General features: G+C 35.8%; 1 protein-coding gene across 13 annotated transcripts in view; it reads right to left on the bottom strand.

The window, feature by feature from the left end:
* TNNI3K (TNNI3 interacting kinase) overlaps positions 1–22,061 on the bottom strand; it is a 301,755-nt gene that overhangs the window by 166,353 nt on the left and 113,341 nt on the right. For 12 of the 13 annotated variants that reach the window (XR_007720751.1, XR_007720754.1, XR_007720811.1 and 9 more), the window contains 6 exons: positions 10,015–10,101; positions 9,404–9,460; positions 8,353–8,445; positions 8,210–8,267; positions 7,889–8,083; positions 7,070–7,174 (listed from right to left, as the gene is read on the bottom strand). Coding sequence is in view for 10 of the 13 variants with exons in the window: in XM_050766192.1 (XP_050622149.1) it covers positions 7,070–7,174; positions 7,889–8,083; positions 8,210–8,267; positions 8,353–8,445; positions 9,404–9,460; positions 10,015–10,101 (595 nt within the window). In the remaining 3 variants the exon portion in view is untranslated. The remainder of the gene's footprint in view (positions 1–7,069; positions 7,175–7,888; positions 8,084–8,209; positions 8,268–8,352; positions 8,446–9,403; positions 9,461–10,014; positions 10,102–22,061) is intronic. The other variant, XM_050766416.1, reaches the window with a different exon arrangement.

The raw sequence follows: 22,061 nt of genomic DNA, 5'->3' as shown, positions 1-22,061 counted from the left end.
AAATTAGAAGTTATTTTCCCTGGAGGAGCCTTGTATAGTACAACTCCCATGGAAACTGCCAAATCTTGGGACCTATTCTGTGCCATAGGTACCATGGGTGTGTGGATCTCTGTCTTTGACATTCATTACTGAATAAGTAGATACGCACATGTATGAATGAATGAACAATTAGACTGACTTTAGGGTGACGATTTTGAAAACATTTGGAGTTACATTGTGACTTGATTCCCTACTATTCCCACTTTACTCTGTCAGCAGAGAAGAATGAAGTTATATGGCAAATGATTAAGAAGAATAATTGACATCAGACAAAAATGTGATTCTCAACCTTGCCTAGATATTGGAATAACTTGAAGTGCTCTCTCTCCAAATATGATACGTGGGCTCTAAGCCTGGAGATTCTGATATAATCAGCTTCGAGATTTTCTTAAAGTTCTCTTAGAGACTCTGTGCAGCCAAAGTTGAGAACCACTGCACTAAAACAATGTTTCCTCGCCTAGATCATAAGAATTAATTGGTAGTCTTGTTTAAATTGTAGATTCTCAGGCCCAATGTAAGACATTCTGAGTCAGTCCCTTCAGTGCCTTTGAATCTTTTTTTTTTTTTTTTTTTTTTTTTAAATGAAGGCCCCCAAGTGATTCTTCAGGAAAGTTTGTAAATGCCTCCTTAGGCTCTAAGCTCTGCTAGAAAAAGTGTTATGATCTCTTATTCTCACCTGTATCCCTGGGGCATGGCATAGACCCTAGATCATATTGTGCATTCAATAAGCATTTTATATTATTTAATTAAATGACATTTTTAAAGTGCAAATGAGTAAAAAGAATTGATAAAATTTAAAATGCCACTTGTGATGACTGGTTTTATACTAGAGAATCACAGATACAGGGCTGTTAAGGATTTCACGAGTTTTAATGGGTTCTCTTGCAGGACTTTTATAAGTATGGTAATACAATCAGTTAATTGGTCTGCATATGGGTATTCAGAAGTCTCCTGAAGATGATATTTGCCAATGGATGCAAAATTCTTTCTGTATAAGCACTTATTAGAAAAGTCACAAGTTAAAGAAATAGCTGGGAGAGGGATTCTGTGACATATGGAATTTCAGGAACACAAAATTAGAAAATTAATGATTTGTTTATTTTACTTAATTGTTGTGTTTTCTTACATGCAGGAATTTTATATTTTGCATTCAACTGAGAGGCAAATGCATATGTCAAATTAAAAGCAACTATTACAATTTTCTATCAATAATATTTTTCTTTGGCACTTCCTAAAATCTTCACTATTTTAGTTAAATGTCATCTTCAAAATTAAGATTCTTTTAGCTCATAACAGCTCTGTCTTTTTAAATTACCTATCATTTGTCATTGGAAAGTTGGCTATTTTAAAATTATCACTCATTATTTTCCTTTATACCCACCAGAATAAGCTGACAGTCAAAAACAGTGAATCCTTCTCAGATCCAGACCCCAAACTAATTAGTTATATCATATAAAAAAATCTCTGTACGTATGAGAATATTGTTGTAACCCTTCAATGGGTTCTCATTGCCTGGTGCCTAGATAAATTTGATTTATCAAGACAGGGGAGAATTGCAATAGAGAAAAGTTTAATTCACGCACAGCCAGCTGCACAGGAGAGAAGAGTGTTGTTATTACTCAAATCAATCTCCTCAAAAATGTGGGGATGGGATTGTTAAGGAAAACCTCGTGGGTAGGGGTCTGAAAGTGGGGAATGCTGATTGGTTGGGTTGGAGATGAAATCATAGGGTGTCAAAGCTGTCCCCTCGGTGCTGAGTCAGTATCCTGGGGACAGGAGACCAGATGACCCAGTTTATCAGTCTGGGTGGTACCAGCCGAGTCATCCTGTACAGCATCGGCAAAATACCTCAAGCACTGATCTTAGGTTTTGCAATAGTGATGTTATCCCCAGAAGCAATTTGGGGAGGTTTCGAATCTTGCAGCCTCCAGCTATGTGATTCCTAAACCATTATTTCTAATCTTGTGGCTAATTTGTTAGTCCTGTGAAGGCAGTCTAGTCCCCAGGCAGGAAAGAGGTTTGTGTTGGGAAAGAGCTATAATTGTCTTAGTTTCAAGTTCCTCCCAAAGTTATTTTGGACTATGTCCAGGAATGAACAAGAACAGCTTGCAGGTTAGAAGCAAAGTGGAGTCAAGTCAGATCTTTCAGTCATAATTTTCTCAGTTATACTCTTTGCAAAGGTGGTTTTAATTGTGGAGTGTTTTTCCATCCCCAATATTAAAGGGAACAAATGAGGGATTAAGAGTAATAAAAAATGCATTTTGTATGGTGCTTCACAGTTTATAAAATGATTTCATATACATATTTCATGTGAATGTCATGTGCACCTTGTGATGGAGGTTATCACTATTTAATTCCTTACAGTGTTAATATAACATATATAATACTATATATTTATACAAGGAGAATACCATATATTTGATCCATGTATGTTTGCAGTGATGTTTCTGCTTCAATCTCCAACAATTTGAAAAATATACTTTTCCAAGAAAAACACACAGCTTCTAGTATTAAGTAAAAAGCTTTAAATCCTTTAAGCTACAAATAATGACTAGCAAGCTCAAATGCCACAAAATGAATGTATATATTAGGCCAAATATAAGTTGGTAGGTGGTGAGGTCTACAGCAAATTAGAGAGGTGCATTCCTGCTTGAATTATGAACATTTTCAAAATATTTAAAGACTATGGGCCAAACAAAACCTATCTGCATGCTTTCTATGCAACATCTGTTCCACACCAGCAGAACATGGAGTGTGAAAGAAGAAATAAAGCAGGAACACAGAAGCATAAGACGATGATATGAGAAATTGTTTGGGTCACAGGAATTGACTTTTTAAAAGACTAAAGTACAGAGAGTAAGGTTGATAAATATTGCTGATGCCCATTCAATATCATCAATATGCTCCTTCTATCTCTCTCTTCTGACATGGTTTTGCTGTTGTTGTTGTTACACTGGAAGATACAGAATACTACAGACTTAGTCTCTTTAGTCAGTTTCCTTGTCTGTAAAACGGAAATAATAATAACTGTCCCCTAGAGTTGTGTGGTTAAATGAAAGCATGACAAAGGCTTAGCAAAGCTCCTTTCATATTGTGATTAAATAAATGGTAGGTATTATCATTATCATCATTTCCATTGAAAATAACTACTTTCTTACTCCTTCCTTGAACTTTTCCTTAGTGTATATACTTGGCCCTCTAAATCTGCAGGTTTCACTTCTGTGGATTCAACTAACCATGGATCAAAAAAAATGTTTAAAAGATTGTGTCTGTATTGAAGATGTATAGACTCTTTTTCCTTTGTCATTATACCCTAGACAATACAGTGCAATAACTATTTACATAGCATTTACATTGTACTAGATATTATAGGTAATCTTGCAATGATTTAAAGAACAGGAGAGGATGTGCATAGGAAATATGCAAATGCTACAGTGATTAATACCAGGGACTTGAGCATTCTCAGACTTCGGTATCCTTGAGAGGTCCTGGAACCAATCTCCTGCAGATACCAAGGGACATTTACTGAAGATCAAAATTAACTTTCAGAACTGGAAGGTAAAACCCTCAGTTGGCTTTGCTTGCCATGGGAAAAATAGAGTTCTTTTTTTTTTTTTCACTCAAATAATTGCAACAACCACAAACTCAAATATAAAAGTGCCCTATCCTGTGGGCTCAAACATCCTTTTCCCTTTAAAATTATAAAAGTTATTGGGCAAGTTGGATGCTATACACAAGTAGTCATACTTACACCAATTAGGTCATTGCTTTGTAAAATGACATTCATAGAAACGCCACAAGAATTTGGTTCAGTTAAAAAATATTAATTAGACATTTTCTCTGTGTAAGACACAATGCTCGGTTCAGAAAATGTGAGATGAAGAGAGCAGTCTCTGACCCTGAAACCCTGATTTGTCCAGGCTAATGGGGAATATAAAAGTATAAACATACCATGTCAATACAAATGCAAATAAGTGTACGAGTTTCCCAATATCTGATGTGCATCTTTCTCTCTACTTCTTTGAGTGAGACTTTCCAGGTACTATGCTAAAGCAGAGGTTAGTATGCTGTGAAAACCCTGAGAAAAGATTAATGCCTGTTCTTCAAACTCTACATTTAGCTCCACATACGCTAAGAAGCATTCTACTCCACTTTCATCTTTGACTTATTTGAAATCCTCTGAAAGTCACTATTTCATCATTTTGACCCTTAGTTATTTTCTATATAAAGTGGAACTTGAGTTGCTTTCTGGGTATATGTCTTATACAGCCAAGTAGTGCAGTAAGCTCTCTGAGGGAAAGGACCCAGGCTCTTTTGAGCCATGTACAATGCTACATATGCATGCATCTGAAAAACAATGTTTTGCTGTTGCTACCAGATTAAAGATTGATAGAAAATGGTCTACAAATAATTGATACAATAGTTTTGGACTCTGTCATAATGAAGGTACCTACAAAATGGTGTTTCATACAATTTTAAAACTTTTTGATGCAATTAAGCATTTAGGTTAGATTAGAGGCAACACAAATTGTAGATATAAACCTATATTGGCTATATAGTAAATGTTCTGTTTTTATTTTAATCAACATTTATATTTTTGGTCCTGCCCAACAACTGATGGTAACAACTTGCACATAACTCACAGGGCAACAGAATATATAATGGCCCCACAAATGAAGAGTTACAGCTAGAGAAAACTTGCAATGATTACTTATTGCAATGATTACTCATTTGTTTTAACACCATGTGCAACAATGTTTGGGATCTGGAAAGATAATACTCTTAAAACACAAAATCATCAGTTTATATTATGCTAATTTATCATCTAAATCTGTTTCTGAAACAGTTAAATGTTTGTTAACATAAATGTTTGGTTTGAAATTAAGAAAGGTAAAGAACTAATAGCTAACAATTAAGAAATGACTTTTATGTGAAAACTAGTAAATAATTACAAATAGATTGAGACTTATATATGTTTACATTCAATATCTAAGATTCTGCCACTCACATATCTGATTTATCTCTCCAATCTTTCATATCTATCTGAGAAGAGAAAAATAGCTGAGGGCAGTCTAAGCAGTATGAGCAACACAAAATTTATCAGGCCCAGAGAGACATGAGCATGGGACTTTAGTCATGTCTCCAATCTCCATTCCCCTGGGGCAATAATGTAAAGACATTTTGTTACTGACTAGCTGTGTTACCCATTATCTTTATGTTCCTATAATTTTTGATTAAAGAACAAGGTATAGTCAATCAAAAGCTTATATTATTTTAATGTAAATTCTTGGTAAACAACTTAAAAACTGCTTTTTCTTAAAAACTAACTTGTAATCACTGCTAATGGGAGATGTATTCAGGACAACTTGAATCCATGCTCATGAGTAATGATCCTTAAGCTCTGAGCTTGAATAAACTCTGTATTTTGTTATTTAAAGTTGACATGCCTCTTCCTTTCATTTCCACTGCCACTAGTGAAATTCTGCTTTTCATTACTTCTTATCTAGATTACTGCAACAACTGCCTCACTAGTTTCTTGACTTTCCCTTCAAGTTGATATTTTACCAGATGCCAGATTAATCTTTCAGTAATATAGCTCCAAATTTGTGATTTTCAGCTCAAACATCTTCATTGTCTCCTTACAGAAAAAAAATCTGAAATACCTTAGCAATAGCATTCACTGGTGTCTGTGCTCTTGTTCTATTTTTCTATACTTTTTCCCAATTGTCCACTTCATACATTATACACACTACATACATTTATACACTCTGTACACTAAAATGAAATTACAGTTCCTATATATACCTTTAACTTTCTAATCTCTATGATTTTATTAATGTCTTCCATAAGCCTATAGGATGCTCTTCCAAACTCTACCCGTCTTTCAGGACCAAGCTCACATGTCATCCCTTCCATAGAGTTGTCGTTAGAATCCACAGAAGCAATTAATATTCTTGTTCCTGAAATTTTTGTACTATATCTTGTATATAACTTATTATTTTATACCTAAAATGCATTTAGGTAAGTATTTTTCTCCTCTACATAGAGTGTGAAAACTCCTTAAATGTAGTGTATGAACATCCCAGTTTGTGAGCTCTACTGTGCTGGAAATAGTCTTTAAACATAGATGTTCAAATAGTTGTTGACCAAATGACTGACTAGAGTAATTAATATTTAGTAGTTTCAGAACTGTAAGGCTTTTATAAAGGACTATATACACAATTTATCTGAATCTTATTAATTATCATAAAATGAAAGCGATTGATGTGGAATAATCTGACTTGCTTCATAAAGTAAATCAGTGTTTGTCCAACTATTCTCTATAGCACCTTTGGGCTTCCACAGAGGTGGCGCAGGAATCTCTCTCCTTAGCAGTGGGAAATGGGAAGTAAATAGAGTTTTCTCCTCCCCACTTTACCTTCACCCAACACTGCTCCATTTTGTATATTGGCCTTTCCTATAGGACTTTACTCAGAGAAAGTTTTCACCATTTAGGAAAAGTTTTGAGATCCCTTGGGGTTCCACCACTAACAGTCTGATTTCATATTTGCTTCACACGAAATCCTCTTTACCTGATAACTAGGTAAATAAGCTGTTGTGGTTAAGCTGAATTTACTAATATAAAAATACAAAAATGGTAGCACAAAGTACGTTTCAGATAATTTTATATCAGGATCTACTCCAACACTTCACTTTATAGGAGACATATCATTTTTTAATAGCCATTTAGCTCACTGCTTGATCTGACCTTACTGACCTGGGAACTAGTTAGCTGATGCATCTTACAGATATTACTATATTTGTGAACATTCTTCATAGATTTAAAAGATCCCTGAGAAGCAGTTATATAGCTTTCTACTCCTTAAAAGACAATGACAAAACTTTCTATCACCTAAGCTTATGGTAGCCTGTCCTCTTACCCACAGAGCACCCTCATCTGCAATAAGTCTAAAATGTATCTTCACTGAAATCTGTCTTAAACTCACAGTTAGTTATACCCTTCTGAGTTCATTATTTAGGATAAAAATACCTGTTCAAGTCACGATGTATAATTGGCTGTGTCAGGTTGTGAAGGTACTCCATGCCTTTGGCAACATCTACTGCAATAATTAATTTAGACTGCAAATCAAGAATCCTACAATTTAAAAATAGATTTAACAAAGACGAAATGGTCAAAACGAATACCAAAAAAGCAAATGATGTGTGAGAGTTGTTATTTTGTATAATCTTAACCATTTTTTCTTTCTTGAGGGTTAAGCTAGAAATTCAACAAATCTGAAAAAATAGCTTTCCTACATCAGAAAATGCTTAATTATGAATCAGTTAAGATACACGGTATCTCTTGTTTAAGATATTATACTTGGTTTTATAATTTATTTATAATACTATACTTAATTTCTTTGTAATATTGTAAAATGAAATCCATTTTAATCACTGAATGAAACTACATTCTAATTACTATATGCATAAACTCAGGAAGTGAATTCATATTGGATTTGTGCAAGATCACTTTTTTTAAACTTTATTTTATTCTGAGCTTACATATATCTTCTTTATCAGTATTTCAAATTTAGCCTAATTATTTTAAGCTCCAGTTTCCAATTTAAATTCCTTAAATTTGTTATCTTCAACTGAATTTCTGTTAAGAAAGCACAGAGTATTTCTATTCATTGAAAGATAATTATTAGGCATAAATTATTAGCAATATTAAAAATGCCACACTTGCTAGCAGCACTCAGATTTCAAAAGGTGAAGGCTCATCCAATGAAAAAGCCTCTGAAGTATTGCAAGAGTAATTCCAAAATTCTAATGGTATGTCCAAGGATAAATCAGAACAAAAGACCCATACCTTTTCTGCTCATGAAGGAGGGAGAACAGAGAACCCCCTGATATGTATTGAGTGACAATGGCAAACTGGCTGGGATCATTCAAGCAAGCGCCCACAAACTGAATTACACAGGGATGATTGAGCTGGCAGAGAATGGACACCTCTCGGCAAAACATATCCACATCTGACTTGGAGCAGTAGGTATTGGCTCGATAACTGGAAATGGCAGCAACAGAAAATTCTCAGTAAACAGATGGATCCAAACAAGGGGCTTGCCATGCATATGCTTTTCAAAGGTCACAATTTCACCTGGATACTAATTTTTTTCATTTGCTTGCTTACCGTTTTATAGCCACTATTTTATTTCTGCATCGTCCTTTATATACTTTCCCAAAAGAACCTACAATTGTTTAAAATAAATAAATAAACACATATTAACTTGAACTCATTCAACTAAACCAGACCTTTATTTTTTTTTAAGTTACCTGAGCCGATAATCTCATGGAACTCAATTTCTGAGAGCTGAAGATGGAAATGTGAAGGCAATCCTGCTCTTAGGAGGAGAATATCTGCCTTCTCTGCAAATAGAAATTGTCATTTTATTTTTTAAGGTGAAAAGCTCACATGTGGATGTGTATACACATGCATATATATGTTTAACTAAAAACATAATTTCCTAATAACATTTAATTTTAAATTTTCCAACTGTAATTGACTATTTGAAGATGCTAAAACCTTAACCAAAATGATCCCTGCCCCGCTGCATTAAAATCACGTTAGTTCTACGTCTTGATTACTCACTCCTTGTTACCAGCGCTCAGGGTTTATTCCTGATCTGATCACCAACCAGCTTGCCTGCATGACATGGCAACCCTGGAGTCCAGTCCATATCACATTATGAGAAAGGTTCTGATCTGGTAACTCTCTTCAGTCTATTCCAATAGGCTTAGCCAAATATCCATAAACTAATCTCAAAGGGATGCCAATTAAATGACAGGAAATAAGCCTATGAATTATTCTAGGAAACACTAAGAAAAAAAATACTGTTAAAAGACTTTAAATTCCAAATAGTTAAATATATATTTACATTTGAATCAAAGTTTTTACTTTCCTGGTCCAATGTTATTCATCTCTGTGTGAAGCATACATTCAAAAAAGGTCCCAAAATATTACTTATTGGGGATATTTTGAAAAATAATATATATTTTTCATACATGTTTTCTAGCCCCAATTCTTCTTAAAGAAATATTAATATTTATAATTCATTTTTATAAAAAACAGAAACATCTAAACAGTCCTGTAAGAATTTGATTTTTCTTTAATAGTCATGTGAAATTTTCACTGTTATTATATCTTCATGCACTGAAAGGAAATAAAAGGTAAGGTTAATTATGAAAAGAATGGTCTGTCGATAATATTTGTTGTGCTTGTAAAATAGTCATCATTTGTAATATGTAAGACAAAATTGAACGTTATATTTGAAGCAATAGTTATCCTTAGTAATGAAATATAACAATTGTCCCAGATTTGTAGTACCTTTTGTCATGCTTTTAATCTTCCCCAAGGGGGATGGAACAGACACATAGGAGCCATCTAGAAATTAAATTATATAATAGAGTTGAAAGTAGCAATCAGTTTTTTTCTACATAAAAGTTCAACATTATAAAAATAAGCAGGTGACGAAACCAAGTAAAACTATCGCTTCAGGCCCAAATCTTTCTCTGGATACTGAAATTGTACTGCAAGTGTTTATTTAGAAAGTACATAAAAAGATTTTTCAGAAAATCCAAGTTGTAGCAGACTCTAGCAGATTTGTGTCTGGATATGAGTATTCAGTAATAGATTACTGAAATGGAAAACGACTGCTCTCAGCTTATCCAGGCCTTCCTAGTCGTGCACAAGCCTCATAAACATCCAGTCTGGGAAATGTTAAACTTGGAGGAGCTGCAGATTGGTGAGTTAGAAAATAGCTGAAATGGAGGCTTCTTTACGTTCAGCCTCTCCCAGACATAAGGTTACTTAAAATAAATCTAATCTGACATAGGCTATTCCCTCCTCCCTAGCCCCAGAATGATAGTAACAGAAACACAGGTTTACCTTTAGGCACAATATTATACAACAATGAAAACTGAGTAAGAAAAGGGTACCTCCTCCAGGCTGAGAATATTCATTACAGAGCAATTCATCTTGCGGTCTCTTATAATGCTTCAGGAGTGTGACAATGGCATCATTCCCTTTATGAAAAGATACAACGAACAAAGAGTCCTAAATTTTGTTTAAGTTATTCAGTCTACTCTCAAATCCAAAAATTATTGGAAGTAGCTTACAACATAGGACAAATCATGAGAAATAATGTATTGCAATAGAAATTTGGTTCATTCATTCTTCGGTTCAAAATAATTTCTTAAGACTACCATATGCGAAGCACTATGTCAGGCACTCTACTGGGTACAGGTACTGGTGATGCAGTGAACAAAGTGACTATGGTCTTACCCTTAAGAAGCTTACAACGTAGTTGAACAAATAATCGGCAAAATGATGAGAATTTCTAAATAAGGCAATACTAAGTACTATGGGAGTATATAATAAGGGCACGATTGAAAGGGCAAAAAGTACATGTCATAACCAGGAAAGAGAGATGTATTTGCTGTGATTGAGCAGTACATTTGATTCAGAATTGCAGTATTAGGATAATTTACATAGGTTTTCAGAGACAGCTGGCTGCCTGCCAATAGTTGTACTCCTCTTTCACAGGGTGATTTTGTCACTGGGAATGACTACCCACCCAGTGACATTTTCCTATGTATCTTGCATCCAACTGTGGCTTTGTGACATATTTTCATGAAGGGAATATGAGCAAAAGTGAAGTAACCTCCAGGTCTGTGCCTTAAGAAACAAGTGAGCCTTCTCTACTCTTCCCATTTGCTGGCTAGATGCAGAAGGCTCCGAGGCTCTGAGGGTTGAAGAAAGCCATCCAGGTGGGCAGAAATGCCCACCCTGGAGTCCTATATGAGAAATACTTTTCTATTATAACACCACCAACATTCTAGGGTTTACTAGTTACACTAGGGGCTTATTATTGTGAAGGATAAAAAATGTCAAATGATCCTCTGAGTAATGCAATGTTTTTCAATAAAATTAAACTTCGATACTGTTTTAATGCATTCACTACAAAAATAATCTATGAAGCGAATTTACAAAAGAGAAAAACAGCCAACCTTAAAGATCTTGCCACAGGATTTGTGAAATACAACAGAGCTCATTGTAAAACTGGCAGACTTAAGGAATTGAAAAAGCATAAATACTTATCCATCACAAAGGATCTGTAGTTAACATGAATTAAGCATATACCTAGCTTATATAGAGAGTATATGCTGAGATTTGCTTTCCTTTCAAATTTTCCCTTCCCCAAAAACTTTAAATGAACAATGCATTCAAGATTATGAGGTGGAAAAATTATGGTATTTACAAGCACGAAAAGCTTTTCCACAGGCAGCAAAGCTAAGATTCTTCGAGAGAGAAAAAAAAAAAAAAGAAAAAAAATGCATTGTGATTACAATTGCTAAAACAGGTAGCAAAACTTAAATCTACATAGTTGAAAAACTAGTGTCCATATTCTTAATCATCTCCAGCTTTCTATTCATGACTGGTGGATCTCCAATTTTCTCAAATCATAGACATAAGTTATAATGAAATAATGTGGGAGGCAGTCCCATTGGCATTCTTTCTTTGAACCGTAGTGAGCTCACAATCAGGGAAACCTTAAGATATTAAGGACATTAGCCAACAAACACATTTCTACAGGAAGCACCTAATAGGCAGAGAGAATAGATAATGTAGTAGTCCCAAGATGGGAGCAAACATACCATGTTTAGAGAATGAAAGAAGGCCAGTGTGGCTTCACAAGCAAGGATGAGAGTGGTATCAGATTTGGTTGGAGAGGTAGCCAAGTGTACTTCACGTGGACTAGTGCTTCTCAAACTTTTTACTATGTATAAGAATCACTTGGAGTGCAAGTTCAAACTGATTCCTGAGCCCCATCCCAATAGATTACGATTGAAAAAGTCTGTAGTAGGGGCTGAGTGTTGCATTTCTAACAAGGTCCCAGGTGATGCTCATCAGCAATCTGCACTTTGACTATGAATGATGTAGAGCTTTACAGGTAAGGATAAGGAAATCAGATTTTCGTGTCGTGTAGGCAAGATGGGGAGCTGCTGAAGCATTTTAATTAGTTAAAGGATGTGATTTGTTTTACTTTTTAAAAAGATCCTCATCTACAGGTTAGAAGTGATAATCCACCCTTGTAAGATTGTTTTAAAAATTACCTAAGATGATGTATGTAATATGCCTTACAGTTCTAACACATCAATGAGCCTTTTGGGTCTTGTCACTGCCGTTTCACTTTACTTTTTGCCCCAAGAATTGTAGGTGAACTTGGAAACTCCTTTTTGGAACTTCAGATGAATCTTCTAAATACCAGTCTATTCATTTTCTATTGCTGCTATTGCCAGTTATGAAAAACATAGTGACTTGAACAACACAAATTTATTATAACATAATTCAGGAGGTCAAAAGTCCAACATGGTTTTCTCTGAGCTGAAATCAAGGTGTCAGCAGGACTGCATTTCTTTCTAGAGGCCTTAGGAGATAATTGGTTTCCTTGACTTTTCCAAGTTTTAGAGGCCACCCACATTCCTTGGCTTGTAGCCCCCTTCCTATAGCTTCAAAGCCAGCAATGGTTGGCTTAGTCCTCATATCATATTACTCTGACCTCTGCTTCTGCCCCCCTTTTCCATATTACAATGAGCCCACTAGGATAATCCAGGATAATCTATCTCTTAAAGTCAGCTAAATAACAACCTTGATTCTTCCCTATGTAAGGCAGCCTACTTACAGTTCCAATGAACAGGACCTAAACATTTTTGGCGGGGGGCATTACTCTACCTCCTTGATTTTTCCCCATGTGAGGTAGCCTGCTTACAGTTCCAGTGAACAGGAACTGAACATCTTTGAGGCGGCATTACTCTACCTACCACATCCAGTTTCATGAAGATTTCAGTGTGCCTGTGTCTTGCTTGTGTGTTGGTACTGCCTGCTGTTGAGCGTTTCCTTTTCTTGCTTTGGTGGCCATTTTAACCTCAGGATAAAAGTAGTTCTACAGACCAGAAATTCCTTTGGAATTAAAATTTGGCCGACTGCCTTGACTCACACCCCATTGTTTTGTGAGGCTGAGATGGGGGGATTGTTTGAGACCAGGAGTTGACTGGGCAACATAGCATGACCCCTATTTCTAAACAAAATTTTTTTTAAATTAGTGGGACATGGTAGCATCTGCCCGTAGTCCCAGCTACTGGGGAGACTGAGGTGGGAAAATCTCTTGAATCCAAGAGTTCAGGATTGTAGCAAGCTATGATCACACCATTGCACTCTAGCCTGGGCTAGACCTGGGTGAGACCCTGTCTCTAAAATAATAGTAATAATAATAATAATAATAATACCCCTCATCTGTTCCTTCCTAGATTCACAGATTCTAAGGTTGTTTTTTTTTTGTTGTTTGCTTGTTTGTTTTCCTCCCTTCACACTCTTTGATCCCACATTAATAGGACCTATAGTGCTTTTGGAATCTTCCTTTTACTTAGTTTGGTCTTCAAGCGTTTGGGCCCAGGAAAAACACAAAAACAAAAACTTTTTCTTATTTTTGTTTTTCCTAGGAGAGACTTCTTGGCGGAATAAAAACAACCCAAACCCCTAGCATTTACTCAAGCACAACAAAGCTTAATTCACAGAGCCCACCTTCCAGTCTATCTCAGCCCCTCTATAGAACTGACATCAGCTAACAGACGAGAGGGCCTCATGCTTTCCCCAGTGAAGCAGAAAGTTGCATCCTGAATCCTGAGTGCCTGTGTGAGTTAGTGATCACACCCTTGATGTTACCTTTCATTTCAACAGCTCTCTTGGCTCCACTTGCTCTGAGCAGTTTTCATTTCCTGCCAGCACAGTGGCACAATTTGCTGGCATTTTCTTTGGAATGCTTTTCATCAAGAGCCTAATGAGTGCCTGGGTTCTGGCTGATGATAAGCATGAGGCTGCCAGGGAAATGCCAAGAGGCCCCCTCAGCTCTGGAAGGCATCTCCGCCTGATTTCCCACCTCCTGCTAACTGTGGGCTAAGGCACCCACGTATAGGAAATTTTCCATGACTAGAACTGCTCAGACAAGCCACTAAAGTACATGCAAAGAAACCCGAAACCCCCTAAAGCCCAGCTCCTGGACACTTGGCTACAAGGAGTTAAGCAGAAAAATAAACCTTAATGGAGCTCACTAAATGGACTTGTTAAGCCAAACTCTCGATAATGGATACACCCAGATAACCAAGGCACACTAATGGAATACCTCCAGAGATAATCAAACTTCCACTAATTAAATAAAATGTTTTCCTATATCTAAGAATTTACTATCTACACCCAAGCATTTTACCAAAATAGAAGGTTGCTATGTTATTAGCCTAATGCAGCTCTAATGATGATCTGCGCTTTCCGGGTATTATTCACGGGAGCACCTGAGGGTTTTGGCAAATGTGATTCCTCTCCCAGCTTGAAATCTCTTTCATTTCCTGCTCCTCACTCTTCCAGTCCTGTGTGTATTCTCCAAATTCAGTCCTTTCCTTTTAATTTGTCTGCTTGTGTTCCTTTACTTCTTATATTTTGTGTGATTTCTCCCCTTCTTAAATCTTCTTTGCTTTCAACTTTCTTAATAGTTATTTTAAAACCTAGATTTTGTTTAAGATGACAAGTCAATCCAAGAGACTGTTACAAAGACGGTTTAATATCTACATCATGGTCATATATACAACAGATGCTTTACAATTATTTAAGAAGGGAAGTACGATTTATCTCCCTATAAGGTTGTCTATCTGTCCCCCACAATTTTAACTTAAAAACAATGAAAGCTGATTCTAACCTCTTGCTATGAGAATATTTTAAGAACTAGATCTGGAGATTAGTGGTAAATGATACCAGTACTAAGATCTCCATGATATGGTGACCCAGAGGCCCTTTGGGTTCATGGCTACGTAGAGAACATGGAGATTTAGTCTCAGTTACAGAAGGAATTCTCATTGACCTCATGTCTCACATGCCCAGGTCATCAAAGGAGCAGCCTGGGCCTTGCCTTATACTTGGCCCAAATAATGAAACTTTCACAGCAATGATAAATTTGAGGCTTTGTTCAGTATTTTAATATATCCCCTTCCCATTATGTTAAAAACTAGTTCTCCAGAAGCATTGAAAAGTGGAATCAGAGGGTAGCTTTGGACATTTGTCCTTCAATGGCTCATCTTCCTCCTGACCACCCTGGTCCCATACACTGTTCATTATTAGATCAGATGCAACAAAAATTTCTGACTTGCTACATCTTCTCATCACTTAAACATGAAAGATGTCCTAATTTTATATCACAGAGAAGGAACTCACATCACCTTTGACCCATTATTCTTGTCCCTTAATCAGCAGCCCCAGTAAGGATGTCACTAGTCCTTTACCTTAAGAGAAGAATCCACAGGCATGAAGAATGCTTTTGCCAAGATATTTTTATATCCAAACTAAATTATTTAGCTATCCTTTCTTTTTCTCTTTTTCTCATTCTGCCTTCCTTTCTGTTTTCTTTTCTTCTTCAAATATTCATTGTGCACCTATGAGGGGCCAGCTCCAATAACGTCTTCCCAGAGAGGCCTTCCCCTTCCATGATTACTCAATTTTAGATAGTATCCTTGAATTTTGTGTTCACCATTGCATTTCCTTTTTATTTTATTCATAGCACTTATTGTTAACCCATATTTTCTATTTGTTTTCTTGCTTGCAGCCTGTGTCTTCAAGTTAGAAATGCAAACTTTCTAAAATCAGGGAGATATTATCTGTTTTACTGCTCCTAGCACAGTGTCTATCACACGTTAGGTTGGCAATAAATTTTTGTTGCACAAATGAATGGTACTAGGTATGAGAGAGAGGGTTGAAGTAGAAATATTATTTACTCTTATATTCAATGCTATCTAGTGTAAAAAATATATAAATATGATTTCACTCAAATTTTATTTAGCCAAGCTCTAGGAATAAAAGGTACAAAATGTGAACATGTATAATGGTGACTCTTACAACAGTCTGGAAGAGTCAGGAGAGTTGAGACTGTCTTTCAAGCTCAACTTGAAAGATGAGGACAAACTGATTAAGCAAAAAGGTAGGAGAAAAGCATTCCAGCCAGAATAAAATTTTGCAGTTCCAATGCATGGAAAGAGGAGCTTTAGAACATTCTTTAAAATATTTTGCCTATTTATTTGAATATTAGGATTGTGCGGTTAATAAGGAACCTATGATATTTACAGAAATAGTTACAGAGACAACAGAAAAGTGGTAGTTAGTATTTCTTAGAATATCAACTCACCAGATGCCATGTAGTAGAACATGGAAAAGAATGTTATGTCTAAAATATTTTCCTCCTGTCTTTCTTATTGATTTCAACAAGCATGTATTGAACATCTATTAGGAGTCATCCACTGAATTCAAATTTTTGGAAGACAATGAATTAATGGCCCAAATGCTTGCTCTCAAGAAGTTTACAATTTGGTAAGAGGAGAGAGTGTTTCAGTTTAAAGTGGTAAACACAGAGATAGAGATGTGCACATAACAAAATAAAATATAAAGAAAGGATGTGTGTGCTAGACTGGAATGTCAGGGAAGACTTCTAGAAATCTTCAATAAGACTAGGAGACTTCCATAAACTAAGTCTTGAAGACCAAGTGGTAATCATAAATTTAAAGAATGGGGTGACATGGGGAGGACAGAGAGGATATAAAAGCAGATTGGACTGTCATGAGAAAAGTCTTGGAAACATGAAATAACATGATATGTGTAGAGATGATGAGCAGTTTTATACTATTCCTATTAAGTGAATTGACACTGGCTCACAGGGCTAATTATGTGGATTTCATAAGTTAATATATGTGAAGTATTTAGAACATGCATGACAGAGAGTGAACACTGAGTGAATGTTGGTGATCTAGTGAGTATGATGATGGTTGTGGCATCTGGGGTTGCCCATGTAACAGGAGTAAGAGGATATGAGGTTCAAGAGGCAAGAAGTACACAAGACGATAAAGTCTCTGTATGTTATGATATCAAGCTGAGACTTTTTCTTATGGGTGACAGTATATCAGAGAAAGGTTTTAGACTGGGGAATAATATGGCCTTATTTGCACCTTGAATATATCTCTGTCTACAGTTCGCAAATTTTAAAATGCTGAGGACAAAAAGGGCAGTTATGAGGTTATTAAAATGGATTAGAAAAAGTATTATGACGATCTGAACTAAAATAGTGATAGTAAAAAAAAGAAAAAAGAATGGATTAAAAATGTACTTATTAAACAAAATAAAGAAGACTTTTTGATTGAATGGATAGGATGTGTGCTGGGAGGAGAAGTTGAGGAGGAAAAGGTAATCAAGCATCATTCAAGATTTCTGACCTAAGTGACAAAGTGGATGGTAATACCATTAAATGGCTGATTGAATAAAGGATACATAGTAGAAGAAACAGAATCATGAGGCCAAAAAAAATGTTAAGTTCAATTTTGAACTTGTTGAGTTTTGCAGGGTCCTCAGATATCCAAGCAAAGAAATCAAGCAGTCAGTTGGTGTGGTAGTTTGAAAATATGATAACAAATTCTCTGACATTCCTCCTTGACCGTGGAGAAAAACCCTGCTGTAGGAAAGAGGCTTGCAAATTTGTGCTATAGTTTTAAAATATTGTTTTATATATTTGCATGCAACTACGCACATTAGAATAATGTCTTTGGATTACTTTCATAATATTTTGATTAGTTATTTTCAAAATCTCCTTTATTTTGCTTCAGTTCTGAGGCTTAAAATTAATGGTATAACTTGAGCCATAAATAAGAAATACCAATATAACAAAACACACACTTTTATATATGCAGGGATTGTCCAGAGGCGTTTGGCAAGAATATAAGCCCTTCATTAGAGGGTTTATAGTGGATGCCTATTATCCTAATATATCATAATTTCTAACTGTACACTAAAGCATGTTATAAATTAGGAAAGACCATGAAGTTTGGGAGTTAGGTGGATTCGATTGAATCTCTGCTCTGCATTTACCAATAATAGTTACTGCCATTCTTATTGAGACTCTGTTATGTGCCAAGCACTTAAATCTCATCCTTAAACCTCATCAGAATTCTGTAAAGTGGTTATTAATATCCTCATTTTGAATTTGAGGGTAAATGCTGAAAGAGGTTAAAGAACTTGCCTAAGGTCATTAAATAATAAGGATGGAGTTTTGGCTTAGATCTAATTTTACAGTGTGTTGGTAAGAGCTTGAATTCTACAATAAGACAGACCCCCTATTTGGTATTGACGCTGTACTCAACAACTGCATGGGTTGGGCAAGTGTGACTCAACAGCCCTAGGTCTTAATCTCTTTATCTGTAAAACAAAGATAATAACAATTTAAAGGGTTACTTTGATTAAATTATATATACATATACATGCATATGTAACAGATACTCAATGAACGTAAGTTCTCTTTTACTATCCATTTTAAGTATGTGAATTCTTACATTATTATATTTCAAAAAACATTTTTGTGAGTTATCTCCCTGCAATGATGAAGGTTCTTTCCATTCTAATGACAGTTGAGATTATTTTACTTATTTTTTAAAAGAGAGCAGCTAAACATGTAAGAAAATAACCAGTATACAGAAACAAAAATTCACACATAGATTCCTTACCCCAATCCACTCTTGCACACTGAACTAGTATCACTAAACTAAGTAACTAAACTTGAAATAGATAGGAATTCAATACAGAAAAAGCCTGGGAGTTCATAATCCATTGGTGAAAATTTATCAAATAATGTAATGTATCTCTCTCTTCTTACTTGTACTCCTCTCCCACCCTCATCTCTCAGTTATTTTTTTACTGTCTAAAAACTGTAGAAACTCATTACTGTAAGATTTCATTACTTTAAGAGAATACACTATAGTATGTTTACTACAAATAATTCACACAATACTACACTTGTCAAAAGGAATGAACAAAGTATATATCATGGTAGAGGAGCCTTGATTTTTATTGTTTTTGCTCACTTATTCACTAATTCTCCACCTCCAGCTTCTTGTCACTGTGAATTAGGCACCTTTGCCGTATACAAATATTGTATTCTGGGTAATTAGATATTGTGGTAGGAGCCTCTGTGTATTACTTTAACTGGTGTCAGTACTGAAGTGAATAAGAAGTTTTTAGTTCTGTTTCAGTTTGGGTTATTTTCTGACCCTAAACAGCCTGATATAAAGGAGTGCTTTTCTTTGTCAAAGGCAGCCTTTTCAAATCTAACTGCCAAACACACTATTGAGCTATGTGTTCAATTCTAATTGGCTGAGATCTTTTCAATTTGGCAGTTTCATCTTTAATGCAATGGATGTAAGATTATGTGTAGGTCTTTTCAATGGGTTTTCCATACTAGTGATTAGGGCAGAGGATTTGAACATAAGCAGGCTGCTGGCTATTTCTTCTGACCAATTTAAATTGATTCATACAGGTCCTTTGTACCACAGGGAAAGGGCAGAACAAATCCAAGTGAGTGAGACAGCGATCGCTACACTTTCAGATGGAATAGTAGAAACGAAGAAGGGGGGAGATGGGGAGGGGAAACACTCTAAATACTGTAAAATTGGAGCTCTACGCAGTCTGGCAGATAAATATTGAAACTTAAACAGTAGGCTTCTGTGTAGGATGAAGGTCACCAGGAAAATTATTTTCAAGATTGATTTTGATATATTTAGGTTAGAAGAGCTATGCAAATAGAAAGCATTCTTTATATCTGATTCCACAGGGAACCATAGTGAGTAAACCCTTTTCTGAAAATATTCCAAAAGAGTATATATAACTCTTCCAGAACTCCAAATCACACTTCAATGTGCCATATCCGAATAGTAGAAAGAAGGTCAGCTAAAATTTAGCTTGAGTCAGGTGAAAACTTTGGCTTAAAGCCATTCAGACAGAGACGGGTGCTGCTGAGAAAGACTCCACAGTTTTCTGTTAAGAGATTAGACTAGGATGGACTATTTAAATTGAATGTATCCAAAAGTACACCTATTCAAATAGATACCCTTGATTGTGAAGCTCCCTTCTTGTTTATCTCTCCCGGGATAGGATAGGGTACATGGTAAACCACAATGGGGCTATTCTTACATCAACTAAAGTTTTAGTCCTTCCTCAACTTTACCTTGAAATTGCTCAGGGAACTCCTTAGTATGCCATATCAATTAATATAGTAATTCCCTCTCCAAGGAGACAGGGAAGCATTTTTTGTTTCAAAGGATACAGGGACAGGTGCACTGCTGACAATATTAACAAGGCCACTTCAATTCTCCCTGAACACATGAAAACAATGCAACATTTTTTTAGGAAGAGAAAAATAGCAACAATTTCATTTTGTCATTTGACTTGCTTTGCCCTAGAACATATGCAAAACATCCATCTGTCTTCTGAGCAAGAACATTCAATTTGTTAAAATTCATAGTAATAATGGAACGCAACACTGATGCCTGGCACATTAGTTTGAACAAATACGGTGACAAATACAGCATATGTTGCAGAGGCCAGTGGGCAAGTCCTCTAAGCTAAAGGATCTTTGTTGACATTTCATAGGAAATCTTAGAAGCTTACACAATGATTCATTGTTTCATAAAAGTGTGAAATTCCACGAAAAATAAAAGTAAAGCCAGTTTTCGACTATCACTCTCAATCAACTAAAAACAAACAAAGCCAACCCCTGTGAAGAGATAGCTGCAGCAGCAATATCTGAGCTGCCTTCCGGAAGACTAATGCTTTGTAAACAGTCTTACACTGAAGCTCACATTTCTTGAGAGACACTGTCTAAGAATCACTTGAATAAATGCAGTGTGTTGAGGAGATAGAATTTAGTAAGGCCTCCTGAGATTTCAGAACATTTAAAATTTTCCAATTGATATTTAGATATGGAGCTACCTATATTTTTTAATACAAAGTACAACACCTTTATATCTAATAGAAATGCAACCATATGTTCAATGAAAGACATATATCTAGGTATATGAATGTTCATAACACAATACTCTTAATAGCACCAAATTGAAAATTATCCAAATGCTCATGAACAGTAGAATGAATTTAAAAAGTTGTGATATAGTCACAAAACATTATACTATACAACATAAGAATGAATAATCTATAACTGCCTACAACAATGTGAATGAATCCCACATATTGTTGGCTGAGAAAAGCCAGACACAAAGAAGTACATACCATAGCATTTCATTTATATAAAGTGCAGAAAGTGGCAAAACAACTATGCCACAAGAAGGCACGGTAACTTCCTTAGGGGAGTGATTGGAAGAGAATGTCAATGGGGCTGTTAGGGGATTTGTTATGTTCAGTTTCTTCATTTGGGTGCTGGGTGAGTTCAATCTGTGAAATTCATTGAGCTATACAGTTATAATACGTGCAAAGGTGTATGTGTTTGTATTTATACAATATTCAAATAAAAAGCAAACTAAGCCCACCAAAACACAGCAGGCCTATATCTAACTCATTACTTAATATTCTATGTCTGCTCACTTGTCTTTATTAAAGTAACTCCCATATCGTTTTTCTACTAGCAGTCTTCAGACCTGTACATTTTTCCTTCTCCTTGTCTATACACTTACTGCATGCTTACAACAGCCCCTCATTTTCATTCATCAGACTATATTTCTTCTTTCATTGATGGACTTTCATGTCTCACTTTATTTATTTATTTATTTATTTATTTATTTATTTATTTATTTATTTTTGAGACGGAATCTCGCCCTCTTGCCAGGCTGAAGTGCAATGGCGTGATCTCAGCTCACTGCAACTTCTGCCTCCAGCGTTCAAATGATTCTCCTGCCTCAGCCTCCAGAGTAGCTGAGATTGCAAGCATCCACCATTGCACCCAACTAAGTTTTGTATTTTTAGTAGAGATGGGGTTTCACCATGTTGGCCAGGCTGGTCTCGAACTCCTGACCTCGTGATCTGCCCACCTTGGCCTCCCAAAGTGCTGGGATTACAGGCGTGAGCCACCGTGCCTGGCCCATATCCCACTTTAGTCAGAAAACCTTTTAAATCAACT

Source organism: Macaca thibetana, chromosome 1 (genome assembly GCF_024542745.1).
Source record: "Macaca thibetana thibetana isolate TM-01 chromosome 1, ASM2454274v1, whole genome shotgun sequence".
Lineage (NCBI taxonomy): Eukaryota > Metazoa > Chordata > Mammalia > Primates > Cercopithecidae > Macaca > Macaca thibetana.
This window is presented reverse-complemented; position numbering and strand designations above follow the sequence as displayed.